At 40.1% G+C, this 23,873-nt stretch overlaps 2 protein-coding genes across 2 annotated transcripts in view; one reads left to right on the top strand and one right to left on the bottom strand.

Moving 5' to 3' along the window:
• Nucleotides 1-215: 215 nt before the first annotated feature.
• On the top strand, nt 216-5,275 carry acad8 (acyl-CoA dehydrogenase family, member 8). The gene is made up of 11 exons (XM_087851045.1): nt 216-343; nt 1,647-1,747; nt 1,954-2,123; nt 2,743-2,852; nt 2,994-3,070; nt 3,153-3,290; nt 3,380-3,515; nt 3,938-4,035; nt 4,144-4,296; nt 4,396-4,498; nt 4,637-5,275. Exons 1-11 carry the CDS (start codon nt 229-231, stop codon nt 4,690-4,692), a joined length of 1,257 nt encoding a protein of 418 aa, XP_087707171.1. The 5' UTR covers nt 216-228; the 3' UTR covers nt 4,693-5,275.
• Nucleotides 5,276-5,386: 111 nt separating this feature from the next.
• The window catches only part of esamb (endothelial cell adhesion molecule b), a 57,057-nt gene continuing 38,570 nt past the window's right edge, over nt 5,387-23,873 (bottom strand). The window contains exons 2-7 of the mRNA XM_006801579.3: nt 19,861-20,006; nt 18,892-19,093; nt 18,323-18,478; nt 8,082-8,204; nt 7,852-7,981; nt 5,387-6,711 (exon numbers count right to left, since the gene is read on the bottom strand). Of these exons, the coding sequence (XP_006801642.1) occupies nt 6,240-6,711; nt 7,852-7,981; nt 8,082-8,204; nt 18,323-18,478; nt 18,892-19,093; nt 19,861-20,006 (1,229 nt within the window). The 3' untranslated portion in view covers nt 5,387-6,239. The remainder of the gene's footprint in view (nt 6,712-7,851; nt 7,982-8,081; nt 8,205-18,322; nt 18,479-18,891; nt 19,094-19,860; nt 20,007-23,873) is intronic.

The following is a 23,873-nucleotide window of genomic DNA, read 5'->3' as shown; positions in this document are numbered from 1 at the left end:
TTGTGTTATCTAGCATAAATTAATTACTTCATGTGATTAAACAAATCAAAGTAAAATTTCTAAACATGTATAAATGTTTAAACATTTACTTTCAACATTTCGTTTAATTTAAACGAACCCCGTTTCAATATGGCACCTTTAAATGCGTAATACAAGCCGGAAGTGCGACTACAAACTACAATAACCAGCAGTCCCGCTGCCGAGTGACGCGCCACTGTAGAGGTAAACATGGCTGCTGTAGGAGCTCTATCGAGAATAGCCCGGCTGGGCTCCAGAATATGTAAAAATCGTGTAACATTAAGCGGAAACTCACAGAGAAGAGGAATAGCCGCATGCATCGACCGTAAGTACCAGAAAACGAGATCTACTAGCTTTAAGTAATACAAGTAGCTCTAAAAACTCTGTGTTTCTTTCATTTACCTCATTGGACCTGAAGCAATGAAATGAACAAGCGACAACATGTGACCTGCACAGATAACTTTGTTAGCTGACATGTTAAGTAGTCACACAGCTTTGTAGCACACAAACACGACTGCTGATTAAGATAAAAGAAAAAAGAAAAAAAGCTTATGCTACACATATTCAGCGCTTTTATTTACTTATTTATCGCAGCCGACTGTCATTGGTTGGTTTGTTAGATCTCAGCTCCAGTCGGAAGGCAGAGAAAGCTGCACGCCTCTCCTTAGCACCGCCCCTCTCTTTCGGATTATTCAACACCTAGATGTTATTTAAATCAGCGGTCCCCAACCCCCGGGCCTCGGACCGGTACCGGTCCGTGAGTCGTTTTGTACTGGGCCGCGAGAGTTGAGGCTCAGGTGTGAAATGTATAGTTTTCAGGGTTTTTATCGGTTTTCAGCGTTATTTTGTTATCATTTTTATCGTTTACTCTGTTTTCCTTGGTCTTTTCACGTGTGTTATGAATACATTTTTTTTTTCCGGTACCGGTACTAGTTTTATTTTGTTGTATTTATCCGCGACACCTTAAAGGCCGGTCCATGAAAATATTGTCGGGCATAAACCGGTCGTGGCGCAAAAAAGGTTGGGGACCGCTGATTTAAATCATCGTGGCTGTTATGTTGTAATGTGTTAGGTATAACAGGACATAATACTATATGATATTAGATGTTTTTCAGTTCAGTTCAATTCTATTTTATTTATATAGGACCATATCACAACAACATTTGCCTTAAGGCACTTTGTATTGTAAGGTAAAGATCCTACAATAATACAAAGAAAACAGAAAAAACCCAGCACTCATATGGCCTCCTGTGAGCAAGCGCTTGGGCAGCACTAGGAAGGAAAAACTGGAAGGAGGACGAAACCTCCAGCAGAACCAGACTCAGGGAGGGGCGTCCATCTGCCACAGCTGGCTGGGGTTGAGGGACAAAGGCAGGACAAAGACTGTGGAAGACAGCTAGAGATTAATATAGGTTTATAAATACATATTGAGTGAAAAAGGTGACTATTATATACTCTAAATTAATCTCTGTTTAACAATATGCTGTAGACACCTATGAGGGAATTCTTAGCCTGGGTTAAACGTGACCTGAGCCAGACTGTGAAGACATGAAATATGAACAGTATGTAATGGTTAAAAGCACACAGAGCAGTCTCTGTATTTAATGTCCTCCGCTCTTTGTCTGCAGCTTCCCACGGACTCACAGATGAACAGAAGGAGTTTCAAAAAGTGGCCTTTGACTTTGCAGCCAATGAAATGGCCCCACACATGGCGGAGTGGGACCAAAAGGTAAAACACTGTTATTAATCAAACGTGAAAGCAACAGATGTGAGGGGGTCAAAACCATGTTTGCTCATATAAAGGCAATCTTTTGTATCAATCCAAAGTCCTGATCAGGAGAAAAAAACAAAATAAAAATAAGTATTAGGCAGTAAGTAACTAGTAACAGCATTAGGCAGGGTGTGCTAATGGTTAGATGTTTCTTCTCCACTCAGGAAATCTTTCCAGTGGAGACGATGCGTAAAGCGGCCCAGCTGGGTTTCGGTGGGATTTACGTTCAGCCAGATGTCGGAGGATCTGGCCTTTCTCGGCTGGACACGTCGATCATCTTTGAGGCTTTGTCCACGGGATGTGTGAGCACCACAGCCTACATCAGCATCCACAAGTATGAATAATACGATTATTTTGGTTGGGAGCATTTTTAAAAGGCACCATATTTACAGCAGGTGTCAGTTTGTCTGGATTATACATACAGGAAGATGGGTACACTGTGGCCATGAAGGGATGAACATGGTCGGTAACAATACTCAGGTTCACTTTAGCATTTAAATAATTGGTACTTCAGCAGGCTGAACTGTTAATACAAGGCAGGATGGATCCATGCTTTCATGTTGTTCATGTCAAATGTTGAAGCTGAAATCGAGACTCAACAGACCAGGCAACATATCTCTATTATCCAATTTTGGTGAACTCGTGCGAATCTTAGCCTCAGTTTGCTGTACTTAGCTGACAGGAGTGGTACTCTGTGTACTCAGACCAGCACGTATTGTACCAACATCATCATTAAATCACATTTCTTCCATTCTGATGCTCAGTATGAACATCACTGGGTCGACTCGACTGTGTCTTCATGTCTAAATGCACTGAGTTGCTGTCATGTGATTGGCTGATCAGATATTTGTGTTAACAAACAGTTGAAGTGGTGTGCCTAACAAAGTGGCCAGTGAGTGTATGTTATTTATTTATTTGCATGTTAATCTCCTCTGTCCTCCTTATCTTTGCAGCATGTGTGCCTGGATGATAGACAGCTATGGCAATAATGAGCAAAGGGAAAAGTTTTGTCCTGATCTCTGTTCTATGGAGAAGTTTGCCTCCTATTGTCTCACTGAACCAGGTGAGTCTGCATGCGAAAAGACAGCAGAGTTCTTTGTGTAAAATTATTCACAGCTGTCTATGTGAGAAATTCGTTTCACATGTATGTTGTTCTTCCACACATGTGAGTACTTTAAAGTTCAACCTGCGATCTTTGTTTTAGGCAGCGGCAGCGATGCTGCTTCTCTTCTGACCTCTGCTCAGCGGAAAGGCGACCATTACGTCTTGAATGGCTCAAAGGTAACTCAGACCTGTCTGTACGTTCATGTCATTTAAGGTCTGTAGAAATGCAAGCTCCTCTAATTTCTTCGGCACTTTTTAGGCCTTCATCAGTGGAGGAGGAGACACAGATGTCTACGTCGTGATGTGCAGAACTGGAGGTAAAGGACCTAAAGGTATCTCATGTCTGGTGGTGGAGAAGGGAACCCCCGGCCTCAGTTTTGGCAAAAAAGAAAAAAAGGTACGACTTCACAGTTGCGCCACATTGGTGTTCAACCACTAGATGGCAGAATTGAGCCAATCAGCTGTTAAAACCAATCTGTCCTCCAGGTGGGCTGGAACTGTCAGCCGACCAGGGCCGTGATATTTGAGGACTGTGCGGTTCCAGTGGCGAACCGGCTCGGTGAGGAAGGACAGGGCTTCAACATCGCAATGAAAGGCCTGAATGGAGGCAGGATTAACATTGGTAAGGAGGAAAACACCACCCAAGTAGCCAAGCATCCAAAAACTGTGTGTCTTTTATACTTACAATCCAATGTAAATCTATATTTTTTTAAAGCTAGAAGTAACAGTATGTAATCAGCATCATAATTGGGCTTCAACGAGCTTCGGGGGAAACAGATTTGTGCATAAATTGCGTGCAGCGTGCTTTTAAAGAAACCTTGAGTTGGTTAAGGCATGACGATTGGTTTCAGTAAATTTGGATTAACACACTTTTATAAATGAGCATGCCCTTGGTTATGACCAGTAGCAGTGGTTTGCTCAGTAATAACTCAGCTCAAACCGTCAGTATTTGTGGTCACACAGTATGTGGCATTGACATGAAGGCGTTTAAAACAAACCTAAACAACTTACTCACCGGTTTTCGTCTAAACACTCTGCCGCCAGCTTCCTGTTCTCTTGGGGCGGCGCATGCTTCTGTGCAGCTGGCGAGGGATCACCTGTTAGTGCGCAAGCAGTTTGGAGAAACACTCTCAAACAACCAGGTAAGCAGGTTCCCCCTGTTTTCAGTTTATTTAGTGAAAACTCAGTGAAACAGAATACTTGTCCTGCCACTGTTATTCACCCCCCCCTCCCCTCTTTTCATATGGTAGTTTCTTCAGTTCAAACTGGCAGAAATGGCCACCAAGTTGGTTGCGTCTCGCCTTTTGATACGTGAAGCAGCGCAGGCGTTGCAGGAGGACCGCCCCGATGCTGTTGCCATCTGCTCCATGGCCAAGCTCTTTGCCACAGACGAGTGCTTTAATGTGAGCAGTGCTAAGGAAGATTAACAGTATTTGGCTAAAAAGCATGAAATTAACTATATTAAATGATCTTTTATGTTTTTTCCTGCTTGTATTCAACAGATCTGCAACCAGGCTCTTCAGATGCACGGTGGGTACGGTTACCTTAAAGACTACGCAGTGCAGCAGTTTGTCCGGGACATCAGAGTCCACCAGATCCTAGAAGGTGAGGTTTTTTTTTCTCTCTCTCTTTAGCCTTTTTGTTTGTCTTTTGTCATATTTTAGTGTGGCTCCTTTGGTTTCATGTAAGGCGACTGTGATGCTGTTTTTCACCAGCTGTTTCCTGCTTTTGTTTCCCTTAAAGGAACCAATGAAGTGATGAGGATGATCATTTCCCGAAATCTGCTGTCGGAGTCGTGATAAAGCTCGTCCTCTGGATTTAAACTGACCATGTTGTTATGGTCTTCATATCTGGTTTGTTACAGTATGACTGGTGCTGCCCTCACTTGAATGTATGTTCATCCACCCACCCTCCATCTAATAACCCTCGCAAATCATCATCATTGTCATAAATAAACCCTTTAGACCCCATGTTTGAATGTGGACACCACATCAGATGTAATGTAAGTTAGCACAACCAACTTCAGTGTAGTTTTTTCAATCCTTCTGTCACAAATCACCCTTGACACTCGTCTCCAACTGCTCCACCCTGCTGGCACTCCGTCTGTTGCTTTGAAGGGTTTACCCCAGGTAATTAAACTCATCCACCAGCGACGGAGAGATGACAGAGGAAAAAGTAATAAGACAAAGTAACAGTTCATAAAATCCCAGCATCACTGTCCCTAAAGTGGTCTTTCAATCCTTATGTATATTCATAGTTATTGCAATTTTACTGTATTTCATCCTTTTCTTTGCTTTTTGCAGAATTACAGAAATATGTCACAGGTGCTGTGAAGGTTATATAATGAAATGTTACACTCCAAATAAAGCTTTCTTAAATTGACTTCATTTGCAATTTAGCACCTTTAGGTTATTGTTTGCATTAAATATGGAACTGATCAATATTTAGTCAAATATTGCAGAACATTTTATTGAAAAACAAAATTCCATCAACAGTCAGAACTGCATTAAAAGTGCTACATGTAGCATTTCAACATTAGACCATCATTGCAACGTTATCTCCAGAGTTCAGTGTAATTGAAATCATGAAAACAAACAAGCAGAAAACATTGGTCAGATATCGAGGATGGACGCTTTCTTGAGCGGTCTCCGCTACTGGCTCTGCCATATTTTTGCAGTAATCTTGTTATACTCAGCAATTTTAAGCAAAATAGTCAGAAACCATCGCCTTTAACACTTATACTCACTACTTTGGTTACATTCCAGCTACCATAACAAGCAAACTCATCAAGTTTTCAGTCCTTATCAGTCTTCAACCCACACTGAAACTGTTTCCTGATGTGAACATGAATGTGGGCCAGAAATGTGAAACTCTAGAAACTATTTTCAGTGTCTGAATTGTGTGTTTTTGCTCTGAACAAGTGCAGTTAGCCTGAGAAAAGTGAACTGTACACATCCAGGTAAAATAACATAAAAATGAAATTAGAAAAATCTCTTTACAATGAAGTTGTAGAAATCATAGAAATGTAGCCAAAACATTGCACGACAATCGCGAGTAAACCATCCTGCTTGCTACGGTTTACAATATCACTGTATGCTGCTACGTAAAATCAACACGTCTTTTCTTTCTAAGCATGGAAATAAAAATATATTTCTCTTTAATGAGCCTGATCGCAGCATTTAAAAGAAAATTGAAATGAAGAACGCTGCACTGGTTCGTCAACAAACCGAAGGAAGAGTTTGTTCCAGTGAAGCACGTGTTTTTCCTTCTCTCTCAACCTATCAGGCCTTCACCGAGAAAGGGCGCTTCACTGCGAGGGATTCTCTGTCCTTTGCTTCCCACGCCGTTACACCAGTGATCCAGCCTGGCTTTGAGCAGGCACCATAACAGCAACAGCTCCCATGCGTGTCAGAGTGGAGGAACTAACTTGTGGGGACACAGTGAGTGGAGGTGCCATCTGAGGCTGCGCCCCCTCAGTTCTTTTGGGGTTGGTGACCGCAGGGCTCCTGAGAACCTGCGAAGGAGCCCCGTTTGTACTCGGAGGCCGCCTGTGTTTACGCGACGGTGTGCCTCCGATGTTGTAGCCAGGAAGCCCTTGTAAGGTATTGGCTTCTCCAGGGCGCAGCTGGTAGGCGTTGATCACTGAGCTCGCGTCTGAAGCTGATATCGGGGAGTACGGATAGTGGAAGTTGGGCTGATGGGGGTCTCGTGGTTGAGGGCTGGTGGCTATGGAGGACAAGGTGCCATTCTTGGACATACCATCTGAGCCTGTGTTGCTCTTTGCCCATGACACTCGCTTTGGTGCCTGAGCGTCCTCCCTGCGGTAAAAAGCAAGGAAAGAGGGTGAAAGAAAAATCATTAAAAAGGAGACAGTAAACAAAACATAAGTGAACTGCTTCAAGTAAAACGATAACGGACACTGCAGCTGCAATACTGTCAACAAAACACATTGAGTGTTTTATACTCACATGATCTCCTAACAATGAAGTGCTTGTAAACTACTGATTTTAAAAGTGTTTCGTGTAAACGATGCTCTACTTACGCAGTATCAGTTACAAAGGTTAAATGTTAAAAAATGCACAAAAACTAGGATAGCATGAAAACACAGATAACACATACTTGCTGAATCACTACTTTGCATGACTGTGAACGGACTCTTAGAAGCAGAAGGCTTGTTAGTTTTTTTGGAAAATTTGTGGGTACATTACACCGTGAGGTGGAGGGCACACATTATGGCGCTTACCATATCTTAGTGCAGGGGTTCTGGTTGGATGATGTGCAACACTGCACATTTCACACTGAGCAAAAGTCAGTTTAAAGCCCTGCTCCAAACAACTGGACTCAAAATAATGAGAAAAAACAGGATCTACCCTCTTCAACTCCAAATGGCCTCTTTAGGATGAATAGGATGACTTTACTGTCACGTCGTGCTCAGAGACGACACACTCCACTTTCCATTTGTATCATCATCATTTTTTGGACACAGGAATTACACCTCACTACTCCACATTTCTGACAGCTGTCAAGAAATGATGTACACATAGACTGTATAAAGCCTTAGCTCCGGTGATATAAGCCTTTTAATGGTAAACTTCTGTTTGAAGAGATGACTTGAGATGAGCATTTTAACCTTTATTTGGTGTTTTTAAACTGGAGAAGGGAAACTGGATGCTTATTGGCCAATGACTTGTTGATCACAAGTGATTAACCAATGAGAAAATCCAGGATAATCCTCCTTTTGGATTACATGGAATGACCAAAATTTACAAAACTGACATAATTTTACTATTCAACATGTCCTAAAACAAGGGAATAACATATTAAACTCATCAGGAATTTGTTTAATGATGTTTTTATTAGAATATAATAAGCCATCTATGGCGTCACTATGATGTTGTAGAGGCATAAAAGAGGATTTAATGTGACAAAGTGCCCACTCTACAGACAGTGAAACTCACTTGATTTCATTGGCTATCTCCTCCTCTGTGTCTCCTCTCCTCCTCAGTATGAATATGAGAAACAGCACCATGGCCACCAGTCCCACCACTGACCCCAGAGTAGCTGCTGCAATCACACCTGCGTTGGAAGCTGAGAAACGTAACAAAGATGCAGTGGTGATTTCCCAAACAAACTTTTAAATACTCTGGGGTGAAGGACAATAAAAGCAGAGTTCATGCTGTGTACATACAGGTGAAAACCTCCAGGTTAATGGAGCAGCTGTCGGAGCCGGCGGTGTTGCTGGCTCGACAGATGTACTTCCCTGACATGCTTTTAGTGAGGTTGCTCAGCCTGAGGGTACCGTGTCTCTCATCTGAAAAAAACACCTGTAGTTACACACTCTTCACAATCACATATTTATGTGATCTGAGCCAGGAAAAAAAAAACGTCAAGGGAACTACACACATGAACTTACTACAGTACGAAGTAACAGACTTACTATATATACACAATTACAATAGACTATAACTGGATTTATATTTATTAAAAATAAAAAGTTTGTTCGTTTGCAACTTAGTTTTCTCTTTTAAACTTAAACATGGGATTCTTTCTAACAGTATCACAAGTATTATGTTAGTATCACTTCATTTATTTTTGTTGTTTTTTATATCATGCTAAGGCTAATGTATTCAACATATCATTGCAGTGTTAATACAGAATATAATTATTGGCTGGTTTCCATTACTTAGTGGAGGAAAAGAAATGTTACATCTTAGCTAGTCTGTTGATGCTGGACATGAGTTTTTGTTTTCATATTTTCTCACACATGCGGTGAGAGCATGTGCATCAGTCTCACAATCTGTTCCTCTTAGCACATCTGATCTTAAAATACTATGTTGCAGACATAGGCTGTCGAAAAATAAACAAGCTTCATGCTGGACTTATCACAGCAAATCCTCTGAAATCCAATCTGAGACGTCATATCACAGCACGCCTTCATCTGATCTGATTTTGATTCATGGCGGCAACTGACAGTAGGTGTGTTTGTTTTTTACTGGAAACCCTCCCCTGAAAAAGTGAGTGTAAAGCATTGAGTCAGTCACAAAGGGCAAAAGAAGTAGATTTAGTGGAAAGGTGTGAGCAAAATCTTTAATAATAATTATTCCCAAACTGCTCTAATCCCAGAGTTTTGGTTGGGCAAAGGCTGGACTGAGCTTTGTTTTGTCTCTCCTGTTTCACTACTACAAGGAGGGCTAAGGTAGGCAGATGTAATAATTTCTAAATCTGTTGTGTTTTCAATAAATACAGAAGAAGAAGCTGCTGACATATATCCTGCCCCTCTAGGTCTTAAAAAACATTGAAATCAAAAGTAGAAATAAATTATGCCTATGCTTATTAAGCTTAAGACCAGCATGTTAACATTATGCGTGAGAAATCAAAATAAACCCAAGAAAAACAGTTGTGGATAAGGGTGATATGCACCTGTCCTGCTGTGATTATTTAATCCCTGGGCCTAAAAACCAGCTGTGAAGGCCCCAACCTAATTGTGACAGATTAGCCACGTATCAGCTGACTCGTTTGGAGCGATTTCAAGCCTGCACAGTGATCACAGATCCCCGTGGCAATAGAGCTGCAGGGATCTGATGTTACAGTAAGTGCGACTTCATGTCAAGATGGGACCATTACTCATGTTATGCTGCCATCACTGCAAGGTCAATGAGCAGCATTTGTCAAAGCCTTGACACATGACATGTGACTCATGGAAACTGGCAGACTTTGCAGCTAATAGTATAGTCAGCTACCTCACATGGCATATGTGCCCATCCAATGCAGGATTAGTTTGCACAGCAATGTAAACAAACCCATTTAGTTTGGATGTCAGTAAAGGGTATTAACATTAATTCTGCCCTAAAGGGCTAAACAGCGATAAGCTGATAACATTTTGAGTAAGTAAGAAGCACAACTAAAACAGAAGCATAAAAGACACCTTTCCCTGTTTATTCACTCATATATCTATATTAATTTCATGCCTATGTTTAAATGATATCCTTAATATGAGGAGTGCCTCAAGAGTTTTTGGGCTGCAGTAACAATATTAAAACAGATACAGTATATAGGGCAAAAAAAATAGGTTTTTACAATAACATAATTTATTCTGACATCTTTGCACTCTGCACCATAAATCTCCTAGACTTTAGGTGCCTCTTTTATGCTTGAATAAATCATAGGTTAGTGTTAAATACCTAAAAAGGTGGTCAAAATTATTTTTTATAAAATTATAAAAATATATATATATATATTTTATTAAACCCTTTATAAAGCCTGGAGAACTTAGAACATCTGACTCCTTGGAGGCAATTTTCTTTTCTTTTTTTCTTTTTTAAATGAGTGTTGGCTTGAGACTTTTACACAGCATATATGCTGGAAAAAGCTACATTGAACAGACAATATGTAATAATAATAATAATGATAATAATAATAATAACAGTAATATTAGTAATAATAATAATAGTTTTACTTAGCTAAATAAGTAAAACTATTAACAGCAGAAACTGTTAATTACTCGTATTGTAGCCTGCTAATTTTATATTTTGCTATTAATAAACATTTATTTATAGCACACTAAACTGCAAATTGTATAGCATGGTTACAAAGTTTACATATCAAGTTAATGAGTTTAAACAGTTCCTTTGAGTTGTACAGTTACTCTGTTTCAAACTAGCTGCTGAACAAATTTCCAGCACATCAAGCTAAAGCTAATTAGCTACTAGCTAGCAAATATTAACTATTTTTAAATCAATGACTGTATAAGATTTTTTTCAATATATGGTTTAAACATTGCTTGCTGGTTTTTTTTTTTTAAGTTTAAACTTTAATGTGTGATATTTAGGTCCTCTTGGATTAAGTCAGTTATTCTGTGTGCTAACTCGCTAACCATGAAAGCTAAAAAGTGACTGAAAGGGATACAGATAGTTTTATCCATATCTGCAAGAAAATTCACGTTTTTCACATGTGAAATATTCATATATAAGTAATAAAATGTGAAAGCATATTAAATTTATACAATTTAGGGTTATTATTGACTATATTCATATTTATTTATTAACCCACATCATAGCTTAACTACACAATAATAAATTAACATAATCTTATAGTACACAGTTAAAAACTGCAGTGGGATGACAGCTAAATCTAACACAACATACTGCAAAGATTTAAAGGACAAAGTCAACCCTTCCGCTTAATATTAATGAGGCTAGGAAGTTTAAAAGTCCTTGTCATGAGGGGTTAAAGTGGGATTTGGCCGGTGGGGAACACCAAGATCAGGTCTTAGTCTTAAGAATCACTTAGAAAAAGGGCACATAAGACATTGTTTTGTAAGCTCCAGTAGGTTTTTCCTTGTGTACAACCTGTGATCTGCTGACCTGGGTTTCTACTCTAATATTCATTGCTCTGTCTGATGATGTAACCAACTGAATTCAACAATATCTAAGCAGATGTTACACAGGCTATATGGCCGATTTCCAACCCCCTAACTAGATACAATAAAGCTAGTATAAAAGGTTTATACCTTGATGTCTGCTACCTTTGATGTAATCTGGTAACATTGCTAGCACACAACTAGTAGGTAACACAACTAGCTGTAACCAGTCAAGCGCACCGCATTACTGTAAACTAACTAGTGTACCCTGCACTAGCCTGAACAGTATATTCTTAAAATTTAAATGACTTAAATTTGTTTTTGCAAGACATTTCACAAAAACATAATTTAGCAACACATCACCTATAGATCCAAAATTTTATTAAAGCACTCTAAAATGAATCAGAAAATTACACATAAATTTTAACTTACTAGTCCGAAAAAAATGTCACACCCTGAGCAATGATTACTTTTGAAAATAACCTTTGATCTTCCTTTCCTTTCTTCCCTTTCGTTCTCTGTCAGTGTCACACATTAACATTTTTTTCCCCTGGGAAATACAGAAAATGTCCACTTTTTGAAAAACTGCACAGAAACAGTTGTGTGTGTTTGGTGACATTGTTAAGTTTATTAAAATGTTGCATTTAAAACTACCTGCCTAAAAACTACCTGCAAAATGTTACTCTGTTATGCTTACTTCAGCAGCTACCCAGTTGCTAAGTACCACAACTTCAAATTTACTTCTGCACCATGAACGCATCACAGCAACAATAAAAAAAAGGGATGTGTTGACAGTGTAAGTGGGCCTTGGGATGTCAGTTTTTTTCTTGTTACTGAGTAAGTACCACCAAGCTGCCCCTGGCAGCCACCGCAGCCTGCAGCACATGAAGAATGAACTCATTCAATAGTGATATACAGTGGTGCCCCATTCCCGATTTTCCTCTTTTTTTCTGTTTGTCACACTTAAGTGTTTCAGATCATCAAACAAATGTAAATATTAGACAAAGATAACACAAGTTAACACAAAATCTTGTTTTTAAATGAAAGCCTTTATTATTAAGGGAAAAAATGACCCTGTGTGAAAAAGTAAATGGCCCCTAAACCTAATAACTGGTTGGCCCACCCTTAGCAGCAACAACTGCAATCAAGCGTTTGCAATAACTGAGTTTACAGCACTATGGAGGAATTCTGGCAGAATCATCTTTGCAGAATTGTTGTAATTCAGCCACATTGGAGAGTTTTCGAGCATGAACCACCTTTTTAAGGTCATGCCACAGCATATCAATCGAATTCTAGGCCCCTCCGAAGGTCATTTCTGGTGGTGTTTTTTGGATCGTTGTCCTGCTGCAGAACCAAAGTGTGCTTGAGGTCAGAAGCAGATGGCCCGACAGTCTCCTTTTCTGCTTTTTCTGAAATGTGGTGTTACTTTTACACTAGATGTAATGGGACACACATGTCCCAAAATGTTCAAATTTTGTCTTGTCAGTCCACAGAGCATCTTCCCAAAAGTCTTGGGGATCATCAAGATGTTTTCTCCCAAAACTGAGTTGAGCCATTATGTTCCTTTTGCTCAGCAGTGGTTTTCGTCTTGGAACTTGGCCTTGTAGGTCATTTTTGCCCAGTCTCTTTCTTATTGAAGAGTCACGAACACCTGACCATAACTCAGCCAAGTGAGGCCTGCAGTTCTTTGGATGTTGTTCTGGGGTCTTTTTAAAGTCTTGGATGAGTCGTCCTTGTGCTCTTAGGGTACTGTTCCACGTTTTCACCATTTGTAGATAATGGCTCTCACACAGGGCCATGTAGGTTTAGATTTTTTGCCTAAATAACAAACAGCTTAATTTAGAAACTGCATTTTTTGTTTATTTGCGTTATATTTGTATAATATTTACATTTGTTTGATGATCTGAAACATTTAAGTTTGACAAACACACCAAAAAAAAACAGGAAATCTGGAAAGGGGAAAAGATTTGTTCACCACTGTACAATAACCTGTCTGTCAGATTTAATTACTCGTTTGTTCCAGATTGTTCCAGCCCACTTTAACCCCTGCTTGTCATGGAAATAGTCAGGAAAGATTACATAAAACACTGGTTCACAATTCCAAATGGTTAAAATACAGACAACTGAGTGGTTTTATAATTAATATTTATAGAGTTTGAATCTAGTCTTTTTATTTGAAATTTTAGAAAATACTATTATAAGCATTATTACAAATGGGGTTGATTTGTCTTTTCCTTTAAAGCTTTCTTAGAGCTTAAGGAGTTCCATGTTGAGTCTACAAACATAATTATTCTTGCAGGTAGAGGTGAGAAAGAGTATGGGGAATAACTGAAAAATGTATGACTGAAAGCCCTTACCCATGAACCCAAGGACAAGCATGGTCTGAGGGCAGGTTCTCCACTCTTTCAATTATTTTTTTACAAAAAGATGAAAAAGAGAGTGAGCTTAAATGAAAGGTAGAGAAGGAATGGTACAAATTGAAGGGAGGGGTAGCAAGATGTGCTGCACTCTCTGTCCCAAATCCAACTTATGCTTCTTAGAAGGGCTGATCAAGTAATGACATGGGGCTTGTTAGATTAGGTACCTAGGCCAACAGGAAATGAGAAGTGCGGCGAGAGGATCAGCAGAGAGAGAGGAAAAAACAGAGAGGGAGAGAGAGAGAGACTGCTGAAAGGGATAAGCAGTGATGGGCAGAGTAAAGTTCAAGTGTCACAGAGTTGGCATATATCAGTGTGCATAAAAAGATGCGCGCAGGGTTGGAGCTCGAGTGTTGAAAGCATGTGAGGGGATGCACAATCAGAGGGAGTAGTTTTCATGTTATGAGTTTAGGACTTAAAGAGATGAAGGCCAGAGATCACAACAGTTAAGTCAATACTCAATCAATCAGCCAAAGTCCTACTGCTCAGAAACAGATGGTATCTTTTTTTTTCTTTCTTTCGTTTTTTTTTCTGGCGACAGACGTGAAAAATAATGCAGAAATTCCCGTTTTCTCTCTTGCGCTTGTGCAGCACGTTGGAAGGAGAATGCTACGTGTCTCATTCAGTAAAGGGGATTTCACACATGCCACGATCGAGGATCTTCCTCTGAAGTCCATTTGAAACATTTACAGCTGCCGTCAAAATTATTCAACCCCTTTATCCTGCTGGTGTAAACAATAAAACTCAAGGAAAACATTTATTTATTCGCTATACTGTAGTGAACAAAGACAAAACAGCTTCAAATAATTAAACTTCGACAGGCTCAATCTGTTCAGTTGGGAATCATGAATCACTGTGAATCCATTTCACCTGCTGTGGTTCAGATGAAAGTGACAACAGGTGTGCTGGAGAGGATCACAAAAGTGGAATGGTTTCGCATGTGGTAGCCACAGACCATTACTCTCTCTTTATACACTCTGAATGATTTTTCTGCAATTTTGCTTTTTCTTAGTAATCTTGCTGCTACTTTTGCATGAGACAGTACCTGCAGTCCATTCAGATTGCACAGGTAGTCCAGCTTGTCCAGGAAAGCACATCCCCATTCATGTGTACCATTGCAAGAAGCTTTGCTGTGTCTCCCAGAACAGCCTCAAGAGTGTGGAGGAGATACTAGGAAATGGATACAAGGAGGAGAGCTGCATTACTGGTATCTTCTCCTTTGTATGAGGAGTAGCAGGAGGTGATAGATGATAGGAATTGACATCCTTTAGTGCAGCATGTGTTCACAGACTGACATCACGCAGCCGAACACTAGAACTGGCAGGTCGATCACTGGTGCCCCATTCATTTCACAGATGATGTTGGAAGCATTATAATATTCGCCACAGCGTCTTCCGACTCTTTCACACCACCCATATCTGCTCAGTGTGAACCTATTGTCATCTTTTGAGAGAAAAGTCCTACCAGTTCTGCTGTTCTTTGGCAGATGCACAGAGGACAGGTTCTTCTAAAGAACATTTGGGACTAATGCTGCCCTCATGCAGTCTGATTCTGACAGTTTGGTCAGAAACATGCACATACGCGGCCCATTGGAGGTCATTGTGTAGGGCTCTGTCAGCGGTCCTTCTGTTCCTCCTGGCACAAAGGAGCATATACCAGTCCTCCTGGTTGATGCACTTCTATGGCTCTGTCTACGTCCTCATGTAATGACTGATAGACTGTCATGGGAGATGCAAATAACTCTGTTGGCCAGTAGTGAAGAGGGCACCAACACAAAACAAAACTAGAGCAAAATCAATCAGGAGGGATGAGGAGAGAGCAACAATCTGTGGCCACTACAAGTAAAACCCTCTTTCATTTGCACTAAATGTATTCACAATGATCTGTCAGTCCTAACTGGACAGACTGATATGCCTGAGGTTTAACGGACTGTGTGCGATACTGTGACGATCAAGCAGTGCATTTCGCTACAATGATTAATATACATTTCTAATAGTTTCTGACAAATGTTTCTGTCTTTTGTGTTCTGCTCCTAATATTCTCATATTCACTAATATTGAATTCAGTAATATTCCTTTCCTTTTGTGCTGCAGCTGTTTTGCTTAAATCTCACTGATGATTTTAAAAGGGATTTAAATCTGGGGACATATTTCCTGAACCAGTGTTTTAACATTTAGAAGTGCTGGGGTCACCGCCTTCCCAGAAAAACTCATCATTAAGAAAGTACAGCTTTCTTCCAACGATCTAAGATGCTTTGCTCTGTAACAGAGTATCAAATCTCCACGTCTTATGGTCTTTTTGGCAGGCTTTGACCATGTGACCCATGACATACTGCTGATCCAATTGTCCTCATGGTTCCAATTCACTTTCATCACTTCAATAAAACAATTCTCTGAACTCAGCAGGATTATGTGATTTGGTTCTTGCATATTCAAGTTGTCATCTATGTGTTTTTTGTGGATAAACTGAGACGAGCAAGGTTTCTGTTATTTCTGTTAGCGGGTTATTTTTTTCCTAGTTGTTATTTTTAAATGTGTGATTTTGCTAAACTTGATTAACTAAGTATGTGACCATAATAACAACTGGTGGTCCTTTTTTAAAAGATACAGTTAGTTCCATAATTAAAGACAACATTTTTTTACTTTTACTTCTTCAGAGGATTTAAAATCAAACGGTTAAGATGTGACGGAAGTGCAGACTTTCAGCTTTAATTTAAGAGTTGCACAACAAATTTAGCATGAACTCTTCAGGAATTACAGCCATTTTTATACATAGTCTACTATTTTCAGAGGCTTAAAATAGTTCCATCAATTAACTGACAAGCAGTTTTATGGCTGATTTCCTGTTATTTCATGAAATGAAGCAGATGTAATATGTGAAGTTTCAAGGTCTTGAATTTATATCTTATAGCTTTTCATGGTGATTTTAAACATGAGGCCCAAAGAGATTTCAGAAAAAGTGGGAGAGGCTGAAAAAACAGAACGAACCCATCAGACAGCAAAAGCTTCAGGAGTGACTAAATAACAATCTGGTACAATCTTAAGAAAGAAAGAAGAAACAAATTGATCAGCTCGCCAACACCAAAAGGCCCGTAGACTACAGAAAACAACTAAAGTGGATGATGACAGAATTATTTCCATGGTTGAAAACAGAAAAAAAACCCTCTTTGATCAGATCAAACCAAGATTAACTTGTACCAGAATGACAGGAAAATAAAAATATGGAAAAGGCGAGAAACAGTTCATGATCCAAAGCATGCCACATGATCTGTCAAACATGGTGAACACAATGTTATATTATGGGCATGATGTATGATGTGACTGCTGCTACACTCTCTGCTCAAATTCAGCCAAATGCTGCAAAACTGATCAGGCAGTAAAGTGCAAATGGATGATGACCAAAAGCAAACTGCAAAAGCATCCCAAGAGTATCTCAAGGCAACGCAATTGGACATAGAAAATAAATGTGAGGCTGAGAGGCGCAAACAAGCAACAACTGAAGGTGGCAGCAGTAACGGCTTAGCAGAGCATCTTAAGGGAGGAAACAGCATCGGATCCTCTGAAAATGGGAGACTATAAAAAATATCTGTAATTCCTCAACAGTTAATTCAAAGTTTTTGTTAAATAGCTGATTTAAAGCTGAATTTGCAATTCAATCACATCTTGAATGTCTCACTTAAAAATCCAGGGTGGTGGCGTGCAGTTTCAAAAATTTTTTTTTTAAAAAAACAGCCACTACACAGCCAATTATGGACCTATTTGGATGCTGTTATTGATTATGATTAATAATGATATTATTTAGAAAGTCTCAAGATAACATTAAACCCAAGCAGAGGTTATTTTTCTTTGGTCTTGTTTAGTTCCTGTCCTCCTGTTCTCAGGCTTCAAACAACCCAAACACCTTGGTGTGATGCCTGAGAGGCAAAATACTGGGGAAAAGGGCATCAAAGCACTTGCTCTTCCCTTCTTGTCTTTGACTGCTGCACAGTTTCTATAAGGCTATGAATTCCTCTGGTCTTTCATTTTTGACACCTGCACAGCATGAAAACAGCGTATGGAGATTCACAGTCAGAAAATTAAGCGGAATATGGAAAAGTGACCTGGTCCAACATACTGGAAGAGTTTCCGCTATCCTGTTGTATTCTCAGTATGATAACTCTTTCTGGAAATTAGTTTGAATAACTCTTGAAATAAAAACACTTTTGCTCAGGTATTACCATGTTTACCTCTGAGAGATTCATCTTTAATGGGAGACATTCTGAACCCATGTCGCTGAGGTAAAGCCAAAGTGAAACCAGCTTCTTTAAGGATGGCTCTGTTCCATCAGTTGCATCAGTGAAACACCACAGCAAACTAGCAACAACAGCAGGAGCCTGAAATGATCAGTGTGCTTTTTCCTGCCACAGTATGATGCCTGTAAAACAGGTCCTTACAGTCTTTGTATAATCACCAGAGCACACTGCTCGATGGGGACTTTTTTTTTTTCAGTGCTGATGCAAAACCTGGGCAAACATAACCTGAAAGGATGAACATGACATCGAGTGAGAAAATATGGAGTGGGTGGAGAGTTGTTTTTGCAGGCGGTGGGGGGGGGGGGGGGGGGGGGCGCACGAGTCATTTAAGTTTAGGCATTGCGTGCTGGGAAAATACTTACTCTGCATTGGAGAGAAGAAGACCTCAGACATGGGTGCAGCCTTGGTCCATTTGTACTGAGGGACAGGCTTTCCATGACTGGACTTACAGCTCAGAGTCACATTGCCCTTCACCACTGGGTTCCCTGTCATGGTGCACACTGGGGGAGAAGGAGGGACTGGGCAGAGGGACAGATAATGTTAGTGATTTAAAACATGTGCAATAAGAAGCTACACCAGCAGCCCCATTTAGTGAACTTCTATGGTAGTTGTAATGCAGCGCCAGCGATGTGGAAATGTCTCAGGGCAGTAGCCACGCCGCAAAAAAAAGTAAGTTTCAATCTGCTGCTGGAGGATGACATAACAACCTGAGAGCCCAGCGAATCCCTAAACAGCAGATGAGTTTTATGTGGACAGTGCTTTCTCATATAAATATATGATTTTGACAGACTAGTCTAATCCTAAATCCTTTAAAATATGCTTAGCATTTCCTTCGCCTGAACTTCCAAATCCGAAGAAATGTGTGAGCTGCACTGCAGACTTTCTGATTACATCTAACCTTTGAAATTCCTCTGACGCTGCGGACCATTACCTTTGACATTAAGGCTCATCTCCCCAGAAATGCCAGGAGCTCCGGGGATGATGACAATACACATGTAGCGACCAGAGTCGGATTCCTGGGTGTTATTGATGTAGATGGAGAGGTTGGCCGAGGGCATGGCCACACTGAAGCCCACTCTTTTTGTGAACTCGTTCTGACCGTGTCCGACCTCACCTGAGCTAAAGTTTATCACCTGCACGGAGAGAACACGTCCACAGAAACACAGACATCACTACATCGATATGGATTATTTCATTCAAATGAAAATTCTTTTGAATTCCGCCTGATATTAAGATGTGCAGATTACCATGTCCTTCATAAAGATAATCCTGGCATGTACAGATGGTGGATGTTGAATTTTAGCCTGATTTTCTGTTTGAGATAATCTCACAGGCATCGGAAACTGTTTAGATAATATTAATCATATAAGCATGTGCAGGGATAAGTTCACTAGCAGCGTGTGCTACGTAAGAGAGGTACAGCACAATGTAGGGCTCAAGTGTCATTAGAGGCATATTGTCCTTCCTAACGCCCACCCTTTCTTCCTTCCACTATGAATTAGACACCATCAGTGGTTTTAGAAAAAATCCTAATCTCTACATATCAACATGTTTTACAAATCTCTATGAGAATGTAACATTGTCATGCAATGCAATGCAACATTACTCTTTTCCTCTTGCTTAAATTAAACGATAAGAAGATCTAAACACAGCTTTAAATACAGTCTTTGAACTGATATTGTATGATAGAAAATAATCTACGCAAAGTAGTTCAGTTCGTGGTTTGAGCTCTAATAGTTTTTGCATTAGATGTAAAGCTTCTGTAGCGCTAGCCAGAGAACCAACCAGCAAACTGTACTTTACTCTAATCCCTTTAAAGAGGCTCTCGATTGTCTTTGCACCAGAGGTCAGAGCAGCTATTCAGCACAACGTTACACTGCTTCGGCTGTTCCCTTCTCACCTGCTTGGACTCGTTCCCAGAGAAGTACCAAATGACAGAGTTTTTGGAAATGTCTGCGCTGGGGCTGTACCATGCTTGTAACACCACCATCTGGCCTTGTACCACCTCCATCTCTTTTCTGGGAAACTCCACCTTCTTTGTGTCACCTGGAACCAAAACAGCGATAACAAGGGTTTAAAAAGCACTTCTTATCATGATCTCGACGGAGCAGCTGAACAGCAGTCTTGACTGCTTTTTGCAGAAAGCCAGGTTGCTATGGCAACACAATAAGTCAGTTTAACTTTTGCGTTTGTTTTATTCAACTTATTTCTGGGGATTAGATTGAATCCATTTTTTGCAGGGCTCCAACAAGAGATCATTATTTTGCAGTCATGGAAGATATCAAAGATATTCACATAATAATATTAAGAAGAGAGAAGCAGCACTGACTTTCACTGATATAAGAAGCTGAAGCAATCATTTTTAATAATACTTTGGTATAAAAATCACCCTGATTCTATTTTAAGTTGTCTGAATATCAATAATCCGTTTTCTTTTGTTTTTGTTCTGTAAATGTCTGCCATCATCATGGCCATGTAAGAGATATTAGTTGAGTGATTTTAACCATCTTTTTTCGCAGCAATTGGTTTGATCTTCAATATGAAAAGAACTACTCAGGAAACCAGAACATCAGAGACGTAGCAGCTCATCCATCTCATGATCCTTCACAATTCCCAGGTTATTGCCCGTCATATGACAAATGTGAGTTGACCTTGAACACAAGTTGTGTATTTTTAAGTAAGTTTCACTAAAATCTGGCCACGACTAGAACAGGAGGACTAGTAAACGGTGGCATAAGTGGCGTACGCTCATCGTTCTTTAAACTGGATGAACCAAAATTAGCGGCATAAAAACTTTTGAATAGCACAAAAACAATAACTAAAATCGTCCAAAGACTTAACGGCTTCATTGTAACATCTTCATATGTAGTAAAAACTCAATGATAACATTGCAGAAGGTGGATATTGCTACTGTAGTTTGTCTGATCTGAGCATTCTTGACAATTTTAATTTAAATCAGTATCTCTTACGTTATTATCTATGGCAAAACAAGCGGACATTAGTGCTGCCAAATCAACAAAGATCTAAATCACCACACACCCAGCCTCTAAATTCCGAAATTTAGTCTTCATAAAAGATTTACACTACAGTAGATTAAGTCTCTACTGTTCTGCATGGGAAAACGAGCAAATGATGGACGAGAAAAAAAAATCTTAACCCTTCGTATCAATACATGAAAATTGCAAACCTTTATTTTTATTGGAGGATATTAACGCTTTTCTTTTCACTCGTTTGACTCCCCCCACCCCAGCCCCCACCCCACACCAGCAATGTTTCATTGTTAAGATCCAAATTAAAACGCTATATTTGGTTCTTCATCTGATAAAGGTTTAAGAGGTAAAGAAAGTAGAATTTTGGCTTATCTCAAACTAATTTCAGGTACTTTCTTAAAATCATCAACCAAAAGTCATATTTACAAGTGTCCACTATCTCGCTACTGTTAACATTCGGATGAAGCTGATGTGGTTGGAAAATGCTTAAATACATTTGCACATAGAAAAGAAACCAGAGACGATGAAACGAAGGAGGTGGAATGATGATAATGAAGCGGTCATGGTGATATGAAGACAGGTTGTGGGAAATGATAACACAAAAGAGATCTTTTCGAACTCACAGGGTGCCCAGTCACCTGAACCAGACACCTGAAGCTGGATCAACTGATCCCAGCAGCTGGTCTCCGTCTGAGTCTCCAGTTTGGAGCTTGCTTTAAAAACTAAAGCCAAGGACGTGAAAAAGACCCACTGCTGCTATATCCTTTAAATGCTGCAAGTGAAACAGTGAAAAGTGTCCCTCCTGCGCTCAAATGGATGGCAGGGCGTAGCAGACAGGAGTGGGAGGCAGCGTTATGATCCATAGACGTCCAGCTGAGATCCCCACATCTGTTCATGCAGACACGCCTTCCTTCTCTCCCACAGTGAAGCCATGCAGGGGCAGGAGAATTAGTCAGAGGGTGGTGGTGTGGGCACAGATGAAAAGGAGGAAAGTGTGTGTGCATGTATAAAGCACCAAAAAAAAAATGAAACAGAACTTGTTTTGTTTTTTTTCACATGCACTTTTTCCTGCAGTGACTCAGTGCTTTCTTATTCCTCCTGGGACAATGTGACCCCGCAAGTGTGGTGCTCCTATCCCTTAATTTCTCAATCTCTGAATCTGGTAAGTCCTTCTGACTAATCCCTCAACAATCTCAGACTCAATCCTCTCACCTCATGTGAGCAAAAGAGCTCAGCTGTACACAGATATGATGTAACACACGGTCATTTCTCCCTCCAATACCAGGGTCACGATCATCACAGCAACATGTAGGCTTTTCAATTACAAAACTGTGGGGTGGTTACGGGGTTAGGGTGACCTCAGCTGAACCTGTTTGCAGATGATGCAATCAGAAATATTTGATAGAAGAAAATTATCTAGAAAATATTTTTCAAGGCAGAAAGCAACTTGACTCCTGCATCCAACCTCTTATGTCGGGTGGATTTTTTGGATTGCGATCACGTGGTGCACATGAGGGGCAGTGCAGTTTGATCTCCCTTTGGGTGAATGTGCAAATACACAGGTGAACCTTGACCTTTAAGTAGGCTGTACTGAAACTAATAAGACCCTTAAACCTATCAATCCTACAGAGGCACGCTTACAATTAGTAGATGTAGCAGAGCTGCTCATTCATACTCAAACTGAGGCTCATCATCTGTTGGCATCTAATCGCATAAATACTGGATGCTAAAATGCGGACACAGTGTTGGTTGTAGATAAAAGGGACGTCACCAAGTGAGGGGAGATCTACCCTGCTTTTATTTTTCATCAACACATGTAAAGATGTCAAAAGCTGTGATTTATACTGTGACATGTAAACGAAAGGAAAACATTCTTCCTCTTTGTTCCTCATTTGCTCGTGCCAGCCGTGTTGAGGAGTAAAGCCATCTATTGGGCATGTATGCATGAGATTAATATCTTTATCGCCATCATCATCACCACCACCATGCCCACATCAGCCGTCAGATCAGCCTGTTTTTGATTGGTAATGTACAGCAGCCCAGGGTACAGCGAAATCATCTATTTTCAGATCTGAAACATAGATTTTTCCCTCGCAAATCCTGTTAGCTCTCCGATTTCATTTCCACCAGCTATCGTCTTTACTGTCATGCCCATCAATAAAGCAATATGTACGTGCTGCGACAATTGTGTAATATTATTGCATAAATGGTCTTGTTTGTGATGCAGCTGTGTGGCGTATCTCCGACTTCTCTAAATGGTCACATGCTCAGTGTATGCTGATCAAAATACAGCGTGTACAAAAGGCCCAATTAGAGAGGACCAGCTTTTTTCTGCAGGTCGCTTTTTGCTGTGAATCGCTGCAGAGATCTTGCAGAAGCAGTGCATGCAAACAGCATTTCTGAATGATACACAGAGATTGTGTGATGAAGCACAATAATAACCTGTAGTCTTCTAAGTCCAGACTATTCTTGTGCTTCTTTGAGCAGGTTTATCCTCAGAACTGTGTCATTCAATTGTTTATTAAATGAAGTAAAATCTTCACTAATCCGTGCCTGTCTCCATCTGGGATGAGTCTGTGTGTGTGTATGTGCGTATGTGTGTGTGTGTGTCTGTCTCTGTGTGTATGTCAGTAGACTCAGATACAAAGGCTGTTCAACATGTGGATATGGATATAAATCAACTTAAATCCCTCACCAGAGGTAAAAAATCTGGAAAAGCTACTAATAAAAGAGGATACTGGAGAAAATGAGACTAGGTAGCCTCAGCTAACCTTGTCCTAATTATATTTTCCTAAAGGCTATTGTTCAGCCTAGCCACGCTTTGATTCTGCTAATAGGATTCTTTCCTTTTTGAATAAACAACATTAAAAAAATATATATAATATTAATATTTTTCCCGAGGGGCATCTTGGTGGATTCTCAG

This window comes from Neolamprologus brichardi, chromosome 14, assembly GCF_056152115.1.
Source record: "Neolamprologus brichardi isolate AB-2024 chromosome 14, ASM5615211v1, whole genome shotgun sequence".
Classification (NCBI taxonomy): Eukaryota; Metazoa; Chordata; class Actinopteri; order Cichliformes; family Cichlidae; genus Neolamprologus; species Neolamprologus brichardi.
The sequence above is the reverse complement of the archived record's forward strand: the minus strand, read 5'-3'. Positions and strand labels throughout refer to the sequence as shown.